Source organism: Saccostrea cucullata, unplaced genomic scaffold (genome assembly GCF_032062105.1).
Source record: "Saccostrea cucullata isolate Sc308-1 unplaced genomic scaffold, CSIRO_AGI_Scuc_v1 ctg14147, whole genome shotgun sequence".
NCBI classification, from domain to species: domain Eukaryota; kingdom Metazoa; phylum Mollusca; class Bivalvia; order Ostreida; family Ostreidae; genus Saccostrea; species Saccostrea cuccullata.
Genome location: NW_026919796.1, coordinates 2,423 through 16,460, shown reverse-complemented (window position 1 = coordinate 16,460; position 14,038 = coordinate 2,423). Strand labels below are relative to the sequence as shown.

Below are 14,038 nucleotides of genomic sequence, written 5' to 3'. Positions count from 1 at the left end.
TTTAATATTTTAAAAGAATTTTAGAATCATCATAGATTTAAACAAATACATTTCTATTATATTTCTTCTTCGAACTATAAGCATACATCGTTTGCATCACTTTAAAAATTAAACTATAGGTAATACCTATATTGCTACTTTTGTTTGAAAATAATTATGTGACATTTTCTAGAGAAAATTGCATTTAAATTAAACTTTGGATACTTATTCATATTTCAAATAGAATGCTTTGGGTTATATTGATATTTTTAAATTAATTCTCTGGCCGTTCGATTTCTTTCAAACAATCATTAGATATTTTCCTGATTATTTTTTTAAGTTAGTGTTTTATATTGAAAGTTTGAAACATTTGAAGTACTTTTACTGTGTTTAAAATTTTTGTAAATCATACACATACCTTCTAGAAGAAAATATCCCCGCTGTGTCTTTGTTGAACATCAGGCTAAAATAAGGTAAATTGTGATAGAGAGAACTAAATAGGGCTTCCTTGTTCCAGTGTGAATTTGTGAACAAATCGTCATTTACCAAAAATCAATTCAGCTGAATATTAATGCATGGGTAAGGTAAAAGGGGAGTGAATCCTGGTTGCAGGCAGATTATGCCGATATTTTATATATATATATATATTTTTTAAGCTTAATGCTGAAAAAAATCCTTTAGAATGTAATGATTTGGTTGGAGATAGGATTTTTGACATGCTTTACGTATAATATTGGTATTGATAAGAAGCTGGGCGAACATTGGGGGCAAAATGCCTACTGAGCGACAAATAAGAAAGTGGGTCCGTGTAACACTTAACAATCCAAGTTTCTAAAATGATTTAGAGTTTTAGAATGTTAATAACTAATAAAGTTCAAATTTCTAAATTTCAAATACTGAAACTGATTTAGTATTTTGAAATTTAATATTTTAGTTCAAAAATCTAAATTTTCAAATTTAAATTTAAACAGGTTTTAAAATTTTAATACTTTAGATTTTTACCTAAATGTTCAAAATTCAAATGTCCAAAAATGGATTTTGAATTTTAAACTTTTAAGTTTTTAATCTACCGTTTGTTCAGAAAGTTTACGCTTAACAGTCTAATCTTAAGTTCAGTACAGTTTTACTTTTTTTTAATTTTAAAATTTACTTCAAACTTCTAAATTTCATCTTTCAAACGTTTGAGATTTTTAGAAATTTGGAACTCTGATTCAAATGTTCTAATTTCAAATAACCGAAAAATTTTGATTTTTTAGAATTTTACTTTAAATATCCAATTGAATTTTAGATTAAGCTTAAATTTTCTGAAGAAAGTTTAAAGTACAAAATTTGTTTTCGGAAATGTGAAGTTTGAATATTTAAGGTAGAAATCTGAATATTAAAATTCTAAAACCTGTTCGGAAATTTGAAATTTAGATTTTGGAACTAAAATATTAAATTTCAATAGACCAAATCAGTTTGAATTTTTGAAAGTTAGAATTTTGAACTAATCTTTTACATTCTAAATCTCAAAATCATTTTAGAAATTTGAATTGTTAAGTGTTACACGGACCAAAGTGAAAACTTCATCTAAATGGTGGCAAAAATTTCTTAACATTAACGTGTACATTCTCAACAATCTGCAATATTCGCAAAAAGATTATTTGTCTTTGAAATAGAATTCATACACCCACCAAAGAAGGATCATGGAAAACCATCTCCTTTTCGTATTATCGTACCCCCCCCCCACTTTTTTTTTTAGCTATTCCTGTCAACATTTTTAATTGGAATTTTATTTTAAATTTATTTATGAATATATATTCAGCACTATCATTACTAAATTAATCGGGTTATGCAAACCCTTTCCCGCGTTTTTAGCGGTCTATCCTTTCTAAAAACGCCCATTGTAGTTGCATTCAGAAATATCCATCTGTGTTACCTAACATCTCTATTTCTTCTGGTACGTAATTTGATTTTAACTTAATATTATATTTAATTGTTTATCTAAGCTTTTCTTGATTAGATTTGTTAAGGATTGTCGTAGACCTTAATTAGGGAGAGGAAAAAAAAACAAAAGAAGACAATTAAGGAGATCTATGTACATGTTTATTGTATGATTTATGTACATGTGTATATTATAAAACCTTAATATTCGTACCCTTCGTTGCGAAACAGTAAAGTCAGTAGATTGGTCAATGAATATGTTCCCATTCTTAGATCTTATTTCCTCTCGTGTTCCGTTACGTGTCCGGCCCCCGGGGCCCCATGTATTACGGCCACACTAGGTCAGCCCCCAGCATTCATTTGTGACCACCAGAGAGCAATCAGAAGGGTAGATTTTTCAAACTTCCTGAAAGACGTACAGTGTGTTTCTTAAAACAGAGGTAAATGAAGATTTCATGTCTTAAAACGTTTCCTAAAACATTTTTTTTCTTATTCAATTTTTATTTTATTTTGTATACGTGTGTGCACAGTGGGAATCCTAACTTTAAATGTATTTTTTTTCCCAATTCAAATTCGATTTTATAAGAGGTTTATGTCAAATTCTTCCTGTTCTTAGCAATTATAACTATATAATTTCTGTAAATTTTGTCAACTTCGACCGTTTAAAAAATGCGGGGGTATATGTTATTAATTTGACATTAATTTACAAATCTTAAAAATAATTTTTTAAGAAGACCGTCGAATTAAAGGCAATCTGATTACTATTTATATTATTTTAAAAATAAACTAATATTGACGAACTATATCTATATAATATCTTTTATTGCAACTAATAAACAATTAAAAGAAATGCAATAAAATTCATATATTTCTTCCTTTCAGGCAGGAAAATTTTATTTTTGCATGGTAAAGCTTCAAGAATATCTTATTAATTTTGTCATATTTATTCTACCGGACTAAGACTAAGACATCTACTAGTTTGCTTTGTACACACTTTAATAACAAAGAGAAAACATTTACTGATACATATAATATTGCAAAATAGAAATACAGAGATTATCGATTGATGTACATGTGTGTTTTGTCATAAGCGTGTTTTAGCATATAGAGAGACGGAGGCTATTATCGCCATGTTACTGTCTGTTATTAACGGTTACTTTACCTATACATTTATATACATGTAGATAAAGCAGTAACATCAGTTAACATGTTACCCTATTGGTTAATCACTCGGAAACCCCCATTAACGCTAAGTTCTGATTGGTCTATGGTGATAATGAGGCATCATGGGTGAAATGATTCATCGATGTTCTTTGTGTACTCAGTTATGTACTCGAGTTAATTTTGAAAAAAAAAAGACATGATGTCCGTACTCCATCATTATCATAAGTAGTCCGAAACCGGTAAATTGAGGTCGATCGAATCTGTTACCGGGATTGAGGTGCCCCCGTAATTGAAGATTCAGGGTACATAGTCTCGGCCCTGTCCGTCCGTCTGTCTATGTGTTTGTTTCTCCACTTTTTTTCCCAAACGTGGTCTTCTACAGTTGAAAATGTTTACTGAAATATGCGATCATTTTAAAGTTCTGTACAAATACAATGTATCAAATGCAAAGTCTGTAAAAAAAAAAAAATCATTTTGTATCAGTGGGTCAAACTCTTAGGTAGGCCAAGAGGTCAAATATATTCATATCCAATAAAATTAAATGTCAAGTGTCACAATAAAAAAATACACTTGTGAAACATTAAAGCCATAGCTCTAATTAATCAAAAGTTTTGGACATTGTTAAAGTTTTTGCGGACGGATCAACAAATACACCTTCGAACAGACAGGCGGATATACAGGGGAAAAACTATATATCCCAAATCTTCGATTACTGGCCAAAACTAGGGCATAAAAAGTTTAATTCATTTTGATTATCTAGGAAAGCTTCTCATGTTTTATGTTACGTTTCCAGACCTATAGAAATTGTGTGACCGGTCAGCAGGGGATGCTCACTCCTCCTTGGCACCTTATCCCACCTCTGACGTTTTGGAGGTCCGTGTTTGCTCTGCTCCTATTTTGTACTGTTTTATGGACTTTGATATTGAATACTGTTCGTTATCTCCATATGCTTCTTAGTATAGACAAGTACATATTTTTCTACAGAGATCTTCATTGTTTCAGATGAAGATAGACCAAATATTGCTGACTATATGTGTCGTGTTCACAATCATTCCGTTATCCTCGGCAGCGCTTCCATTTATAGGTAAGTAACAAAATGTCCATTAGTATAACACAGGCCCGTAAGGAGCAATTTCATTGGGAGGGAGCTATATATCAGTTGGGGGTGGTAGTGAGCACCATTAAAATTTCATCGACAAGGGAAAAAAGCATTAGAATTTATTAATGTGGGACAAAAGCTTGTAGTAGGTATGATTTCTATGTACAGTATTCTGTATATTGCGGCAAATTATTTTGGACGCATTCCCTCCCTTTGCCCCCATCCCAACCTCTCGGTTCTTCCGGCCAGGTTACACAATTTTGATTTTTACAATGCATCATCAAACAAGGAACAATCTGTAATCCCTGTTTCTGTTTTGTAGCGTATGCAGCACCCGCCATTTTCGGATTAGGCATGCTAGGAGGATTTGGTGATAAACTCGGACTGGGAGGTTTATTTGGTCGCAAAGAAGAAAGAACCTTCTACAGCCCCATGTTTGGAGGATCTTTTGGCGGAATCAACGCCAACGACATGTCCATGATGTTCATGTCAGGATTTCCACCGACAGGGGCGCGCTGGCGGGATGCAGGGAGGGTTCGGTGGAATGCCGGGAGCTCCTGATATAGGTGGAGCTGGACTAGGGTTTGGGGGGTCGGGACTTGGTGTGTTGGGCGGTCAAGGGCTAGGTGGGATGGGCGGTCAAGGGCTTGGTGGTATGGATATGGGATTAGGTGGCGGTGGCATGGGATTGGGCGGAGGGATGGGATGGGAGGCATGGGATTAGGGAGTCCAAGTATGACCGGAGGATTTGGACAACAGTCGATGAGTCAAGGTCAATCCGGCTTTGGAAGGAGGCGTCGGCGACGCGCCATTAGGTATTGTCACTGATTGCAGAATTAATAAAAGATAAATATACATAGAACTTGTAACATGACTCTATTATTAGTTAAAAAAAGAATTACAAACAATATGTAATATAAAAAATCTTTCTGTTGTAGGTTGTGAAGCAGTCCTTGACTATCAAGTTGAATAAGTGCTGTGATAATAACTATTTTAGTATTTGTGCACGATTTTTCATTGTAACAAAATCACGTCTTACATGGACAGTTTTTATTAAATATTTGTTGAAAGTATTGTTTGTCCGTTACTCCTCTTACAGTGATAAAAGTTTGTCGGTCTGTCTGTTATCTTTTTTGCAAACCTGACCTAACAGAAAATGTTACTTTTGAGTAGTTATTAGGCACGCCTGCAAATCGATCAATTGCACAACCAGCAGTTGTGTATAACAATCAAAAGAGATCGATTTCCGGTTGTGCATTAGATGCGAATAATTCCAGTACACAGGTAGTAAATGGACCCGATTCAGACAATAATTGATATTTTTATTAAAATATATTATAAGAATGTGATTCCATGAGAAATTTATTTTCCTTTAATGTTATAGTCTCATAAAATGCAGTTATTGTCGATTAGCGACGATATTTGTTTCGAAGCAAGCGCTGGTAGAGCGAAAACGCTGATTGAAAATAGTATTCGCCGACTAAAATTCGTTTTAATCTCAACTAACCTTGAAAATTCAATGTCCACCATGAGTATGCTACAAATGCATCATATCCACCAAAATTGGGACTTCGATAGGTGTATAATTTGACAAATATTCGAAGAAAATAACATTGATTATGCATGCGATCATTCAGTTGTGAAAGAGATCTCGGGTTATGCAGGAGATAAAGGATAAAAAGTTACGAAAGTATTATACAATCTTCATAATTCACCTCTTATACTATTTTATTTTGGTTAATTATAAAATTTTAAATATTGACTATAATATGAAGATGTTGCAGTGGCAGATCCAGCAATTTTTGAAATAAAAGGGGGGGGGTCCAAGTGTCCAACACTCATGCATATAGGCACTTCAAACCTGGTAACACTGAGTTTTCAACAGTTCTATGGGGGACTTTGACACGCAAAAAACAAACAAACAAAGAAAACACAAACAAGCAAGCAGTAGATAAATATGTAGCTATAATTCGCTGGGATCTTTCACTGGTTTCAAAGTGAAACTTTGCATAGGACGTGTTGGTAGTCCACCCAGGTCTGGGATTGTGACGGTACTCGGAGGAAAGCATATTAAACGAGGGAACTCTATTTATAACGATCAGAAAGGACAGAGATTGAACAACATGTACAGTGTTTTTATTTTATTCGAAATATTTTTTTTATTCAAAGTATTTATTTTATTCGTAATAAAATATCCATGTTACATATCTCTCTCTCTCTCTCTGTGTGTGTGCAAAAATCAAGGGGGGGGGGGGGGTTCAACCCCAGGAACCGCCTTCTAGATCCGCCAATATATTCAGTCAAATTTTGCAGGCACATTTTGACTTTTTTCAGCAGCAGCGGCCGATCTCTTTTATAGGGAAGTATTTTTCATTAGTTCTGTAAAGTATATAATCTTAATTTAAAAAATTTGCTTTAAACTGAGCGTTTATTGTTGTTGTTTCAATTTCATTGTCATTTCTAATTGGGTAATAAATAAGATATGGTTATATAGAAAGAGTTTGTACAGTAAGTACTCCCCAACCAGGGAGTGTTCAAGATATGAAAGGAAATCGTTATGATTTTCCGGATAATATTAAATGAAGTGGTAAAAGTTGCAAGATGAATAAAAAGTTTTTCAACAACACAGTAGTAAAACTTGTTTTAAATGTGCTACAGATGTGACAACAAAGATTTTTCTTACATTTTTTCCATCATACTACGATCCTTGAGTAGCCTATTCTGACGAAACCATGGGTATTATCACGTGTCAGACAAAGATCCAGGGTTTCAGCATGTGGTTCAGCTTGAGAGGTCTACATCTTCATTCATACACTCATATCATTCATAATTGACTTTTTTATTGATTCATTGATGACTCATTGATGCTTTTGAAATTAAGAAAGTACTAGTAATTTTTGAAATTATAAACTTTGCGGCCGATTTGATGCTTTGCATCAATTTTATTTGAAATGTTTAATAGGGGTATTTTTTATTGAACGATTATTTTTGGTTTTTGACGATTTTCCCCTATGGTATACATGATGGATAAATGTAATAAATATAATTTGTGAGAAAAAAAGTGTCCAACAAGTCTGGGAGTGAATATCGGGGGGGGGGGGGTTCCTGTCCACAAGCACCTGTAATGTGGCGTTGTCATCTTGATCCTTTCCATCTCGATAACAAAATTCAGGATACCGAGATTCAAACCACCAGGAAATATTTATCCCATGGCAAACACATATCATCAAGAACCTGCCTCTTATTTTTTCACATACAACACTTTTACTATATACCCGTAAATCTGGAAATTTTTGCTGTTAGTAGATAAATTTTTAGCAAATTTGCGAGTTCATTGCATTCGCAAAAATATTTTTCTTAAAAATAAATCACCAATAAGAAAATGTTAACAAAGCAGTGGTCATTCGCAAAATTTTGAAACGTAAAAATTAATCAACAGCATTTTGAACCGAATTCGCAAAATAAAATCGACGTAAAAATTTCCAGATTTACGGATATATTTATGAAATGAAAATATGAAAAATTCGGTATTTCCCTCCACTTTTGTTGCAGTACCGTCAAATAAAGGTAAGGTATGTTTGAGTTATGTTTGAGTTATGTTTGAGTTAAACAATTTCGTACTGAGAGAAGTCGATATATACCGGGTATGCTGTTTTTTTTTATTAATTTTATTTTATCTCTTTTTTTGCATACGGAATAGTCATATTAAAGATGCATTGGGTAATTCACACAAAATTTATGATCTAAATGACACACACAATTTTTTTTAAATGTAATTACATATATATTGATTGTAACTGAAACTTTAACCCCATCCCCTAACAGATCTACTTCAACAGTTTACATATCTTATATATCTTTTTTTCTCACAAATTCAACTTATTTGCAAGAAAATCCTATAATTTTATTTTTTTTAATTTTGCAAGACTACGTTATAATTATATAATGTTTAATTTTATTCATACAGTTTGAAACTTTTTGTCCGTCATGAATCATCTCATGCATAACCCAAGATCTCTTTCACAACTGAATGATCGCATGCATAAGCAATGTTATTTTCTTCGAATGTTTTTTCTTCGAATATTTGTCAAATTATACACCTATCGAAGTCCCAATTTTGGTGGATAAAACGCCCTTGTAGCTTACTCATGGTGGACATTGAATTTTCAAGGTTAGTTGAGAATAAAACGAATTTTAGTCGGCGAATACTATTTTTACCAGCCCTTGCTTCAAAATAAATATCGTGGCTAATCGACAATCACTGCATTTTATGAGAGTGTAAAATTAAAGAAAAATAAATTGCTCATGGAATCACATTCTTATATTTTAATAAAAATATCAATTATTGCCTGAATCGGGTCCATTTACTACCTGTTTACTGGAATTAATTATTCGCATCTAATGCACAACCGGAAATCGATCTCTTTTGATTGTTATACACAACTGCTGGTTGTGCAATTGATCGATTAGCAGGCGTGTAAAAAGGTTAGGGTCAAACATCGTATCTTGGTTTTCTGATGATAACTCGATTTTTGAGTTGGTCTTTACGTCGTGGGTTCAAATCCAACTGCGGGAGGTGAAGATCGGTCTATCGGTTGAGACCACTTATAAGCCTAGTCCGTAATATCTGACGGAGCAGTTTTCCTATGTTTCCAGGCACGTAAAATATCAAAATCGTGAAAAAGCCTGGAAAACTTCGGGTATTTCGGATTACATGGATTATAATAGAATAGAATATATTCATTCACAGATCAGGGCCCTTTCGGGCATATTACCTGTATGATTATTAAACAGAGCATATAAAAATGAGTGGCAAGTATTCAAAGGCGGATCTAGGGCGTAAGACCTCCCGTTTGAATTTCTCTTTTGATTTTTTTTTGTACTATTATATAATAGAAGGAAAAAACACTTCTAGAATTTCATCATTTTTCCAAGGGCTTAAAATTTGCCCATAAAACCCCACCAGGACAAAGGACCCACTATATATGGGCTTCCATGCAGCCCCACAGACCCATGACTTTCTACTGCGCCCACCTGAGAAACTACTGGTTCCGTCGCTCATATTGCATAGGCGTCGGAAGGCAATTGAAAGGGCGGGGGCTAAACTATAAACAAAAAGGTAATGTAACCTCAATTCTGAATGCGTATATATAATATCTTTATTTGCAAAAGAGTGAGGGGAGAGGCTAAGCCCCCCCTTTCAGACGCCTATGTTGTCTAAATTTGAGTCCTCCACCGGCAAATGTTGGAGTATCGATATGAAGGGAAAATTTTCGATAGAAATGTTGACTACAATATACATGTATAATACAACCGAAACACGGGTGTACGAATACATTCTCATGTCACTGTGCATACACTGAGCATTCTTCGACATTGACGCTAAAATCAGTTAGTCAAAGTCAAGGAATGCTCAGTGTATGCATGCAGTCTGGTCAGTGGCAATACCGAGACCCCCAGTGGGTCAAGACAAGGTCCTGTTGGGGGTCCGGTAGCTTAAGTTCTTGCAAATAACAGATCTGATGTTTTTTTCCTTGATTTTAGGATAATGGACGTATAAGTTTTAATTACAAAAAAATCAAAACGGGGAGGGGCGAGCCCTGGATCCGCCTTTGGAAGTTGATGGCGGGAAGTGTAGAATAAAAGGCAATATTTACTGAGATATCGCTAAACATTTTTTATTTATTACGACATTAAAAAAAATTAATTTATATATCCTGCCTTGCAAAAATATGTGAAACTGTGTTTGTCTTTGGGGTATTATATATATTTAACGTTTGGTTTTTCCATCAGTATAATTTTTTTTTACTAATAAAACGACATGTCCATGTACAAAGGCGTGTTCGATATTTCGATGTCTTAAATTTCATAGCATTAAATTGTATGTCTTTCAATATTTGAAGTTAGGTCCACCGTCCATCAGATTTTAAGATTCTAAGTTTTCTAATTTTTTTCGGCTTTTTAATTTTGATTTTTATGTACATACATGGATGTCGTAGAATTTCATTGCCTTTTAAAAAAAATTAAAGACGAACCATTCAAGGAACGATTGCATGTATAATAGTGTAAAGTGAAAGTAGATTTCAGATGATACGCACATGTTGCATCAATACAAAAAGACGTGTCTACTGTCGTCCACCAATGTGTTCTGTTATCTAGAATTACTATTTTAAGCAGCATTTAAGGGGGCAGTTCGAAAACTTTTGGTTGGTATACTTATTTATCCGTATATTTTTTTATTCATTAATCTGTTCGGTGTCTGTTTGTCCTTGAGCAGTACAACGGCTGATTTAAGACTAAACGTGCATTGCATACGTTAGCTTTTTAATGACATTTTTATGCAAATCATTTACATCATCTTTTCGTTGGAATGTAATAAATACAGACGTAGAGTACGAGAGGCCCATTTTCATTGTGGATTTAGGATGTTTCGGTGAAATGGTTGAATTGTTGAAGGTAAACTTGCATTTTTTAAATTATGAATTTACTCATGTCAGATGCGTCGGTACCATAAATTTAAAAAAAAAAAGAGAGAGAGGAAAGTTTTCTGGGATTTTATTTTTTTTATGATTAAGATTATTTATAAATGCTGCTTATATTTCTATCCTGCATTCCTGCTAATTGATTAAACCTTTTATCTAATGTAAAATGCATGCATTGTAAAACTAGTGTTAAAATTTCTCCACTGTAATTCAAAGAAATGAATATATCACACTTGAGAAGTTATTCCTTTTTATAATATCATTGAAAGTGACAACATTTGTTGCTCATAAAAAGAGTCAGGATAGCTTAGATATGAACAGGATGTTGATTGTTAAAGTGTCTAGTATAACTGATGCACACAGATCTAGATGATGACAAGCAAAGACAAGCTAACAGGAAGTATAAACAGGGTCTACTGTTGGTGGTGTCATAAAAAAAGTTTCAAAAGGGCTTGATTATGGCTACAGTTTCTTATACGAGGGACGTTTATATAAATAATTTCATCAGGGCTAGGAAAGAAGCAAAAGACACTTTTCAGTGATTTAATCTTCATGATTTTACTTATTAATCTCTTTTGAATAAAACAGATGTTCGTAATTTTTTTTTAATTTTATATCTAAATTATGATTGTTTTTAGAACTCATTTTTGGGTATGACCCTTTAATAGTATACTGGAAAATGGCAGATCCAATGATTTCCTTGACATGTTTCTTCTTTCTGAAAGGTGGTTTTTCAAGTTTGGAAATATAAAAAAGTCAGAAGGTAAAAAATCTGGCGAATATTGTGTGAAAAAACATTAACTTCCTTTTTATCTAGGTCCTTCCTCTAATAAACCTTTCGATTTTTTTGCAAAAAAATACTCTGTAGACTCCTCCAGAAATTAAACTGTCTCCCCGAATACGAAATTGAACAACAGTTTCACTAATATTTAAGAAAATTGCATATAAATCTGTCTTTGTGCTCTTGCATACATTTGCTCTTGTCGGACCATTGCTGTTTTTATCAAGTACATCTTATGGTAAATTTTGTTTTGAGGGTTTTAAGCAATAGATTCATGTTCCAATAACTGTCTGAATATAAAACAAAAGTGGATAACTACAATTCCTAATATTTTAAAATAATTGTTAAGACTTCGTACACGCTGTCGTTTTCACTCATTGTTCAAAATATAGGGTGATCTTTGAGTACCAAGCTTTTTTACCATCAAACGTTTCTTAAAAACATTGTAAACCACTCCTGCTATGATGTCTATCAAATTTGTTGTGTGTCTTAAAGTCAGTCATACATCATCAGATATTATTTGTTGAAATTAAGCACAAGTTGATATACATGTAATTTGTGTTGACAAGGACGGTACCTATTTTTGATGCCCTTTATATAATTTTTAGCTCTACTGGTCAGAGACCAGTAGAGCTTATGCGATAGTAATGCGTCCGTCGTCCGTCCGTCTGTCTGTCTGTCTGTAAACAATTTTTCAAAATGCTACTCCTCCTACAGTTTTGGTCCGATTTCAATATAACTTGGCACATAAGTAGACTACACTAAGATACATAATTCTGTGCATCGGTTTTTATTTCGATGAACGGTGTTGCCATGGTTACTAAAAATAGAAATTTCTGTGAAATTCTTTCAAAATGCTACTCCTCCTACAGTTTTGGTCCGATTTCAATATAACTTGGCACACAAGTAGACTACACTAAGATACATAATTCTGTGCATCAGTTTTTGATTTTGATGAACGGTGGTGCCATGGCTACTAAAAATAGAAATTTCTGTGAAATTCTTTCAAATTGCTTCTCCTCCTACAGTTTTGGTCAAATTTCCATATAACTTGGCACACAAAAAGACTATACTAAGATACATTATTCTGTGCATCGATTTTTATTTTGATGAGTGACAAGGATCATTTTTCTATTAATTGCTGTTTTGAAGTCTCAAGTCCAAACTGCTACTTTTCTCTTCCTTTTTTTTAAGTATAAACCAGTAGAGCTACAGTCTCACAGTAGACTTCTGGTTTATGTTTGAAATCCAATTGCTTATTTGTCTATAAAACAGGCAATGGTTGATGTAAATGTCACATATTTCAGTGAAAATTTCTATGGGATTTTAACAAGTTTTACAGCAGCTTTAATGAAGCTTTTATTTTCACTCTACTGATTCTTTACCATTCATTTATAATGCAGTGTCTTGAATAGCCCTTGTTTCCCAGCTTCTCATGATGAAACTGTGTTATGAAAAGTGGTTACATAAACTGTTATCAATTCATTAAAGATTCAATAATGAGAGAAAGTCTAGCTTAATGTCATATGACTGCTATGTTGTATGTCATCGAGCTAATGACATTATTTATTGAACGTCCGTCTACTTTGAAGACTTCTCAAAATAACCTCAATATCAGGAAGATCTGAGATGAATTTATCTTTAGAATTTCTTTGGACTTCAGGGGGACTCAAAGTTTTTAGCTCTACTGGTCAAAGACCAGAAGAGCTTATGCAATAGTAATGCGTCCGTCGTCCGTCCGTCTGTCGTCTGTCCGTCTGTCTGTAAACAATTTTTCAAAATGCTACTCCTCCTATAGTTTTGGTCCGATTTCAATATAACTTGGCACACTAGTAGACTACACTAAGATACATAATTCTGTGCATCAGTTTTTGATTTTGATGAACGGTGGTGCCATGGCTACTAAAAATAGAAATTTCTGTGAAATTCTTTCAAATTGCTTCTCCTCCTACAGTTTTGGTCAAATTTCCATATAACTTGGCACACAAAAAGACTATACTAAGATACATTATTCTGTGCATCGATTTTTATTTTGATGAGTGACAAGGATCATTTTTCTATTAATTGCTGTTTTGAAGTCTCAAGTCCAAACTGCTACTTTTCTCTTCCTTTTTTTAAGTATAAACCAGTAGAGCTACAGTCTCACAGAGACTTCTGGTTTATGTTTGAAATCCAATTGCTTATTTGTCTATAAAACAGGCAATGGTTGATGTAAATGTCACATATTTCAGTGAAAATTTCTTTTGGATTTTTAACAAGTTTTACAGCAGCTTTAATGAAGCTTTTATTTTCACTCTACTGATTCTTTACCATTCATTTATAATGCAGTGTCTTGAATAGCCCTTGTTTCCCAGCTTCTCATGATGAAACTGTGTTATGAAAAGTGGTTACATAAACTGTTATCAATTCATTAAAGATTCAATAATGAGAGAAAGTCTAGCTTAATGTCATATGACTGCTATGTTGTATGTCATCGAGCTAATGACATTATTTATTGAACGTCCGTCGTACTTTGAAGACTTCTCAAAATAACCTCAATATCAGGAAGATCTGAGATGAATTTATCTTTAGAATTTCTTTGGACTTCAGGGGGACTCAAAGTCTTTTTAG

At 33.4% G+C, this 14,038-nt stretch overlaps 1 protein-coding gene across 1 annotated transcript; it reads left to right on the top strand.

Annotated features, from left to right (window-relative positions):
- Positions 1 to 4,065: 4,065 nt before the first annotated feature.
- On the top strand, positions 4,066 to 4,980 carry LOC134238213 (uncharacterized; the record flags this gene model as incomplete). Its single annotated transcript, XM_062720329.1, is given in 4 exon segments — positions 4,066 to 4,150; positions 4,488 to 4,677; positions 4,679 to 4,756; positions 4,894 to 4,980. Coding segments are annotated over 4 exon segments (437 nt in total), but the record flags the coding sequence as incomplete, so codon positions are not given.
- Positions 4,981 to 14,038: the final 9,058 nt, after the last annotated feature.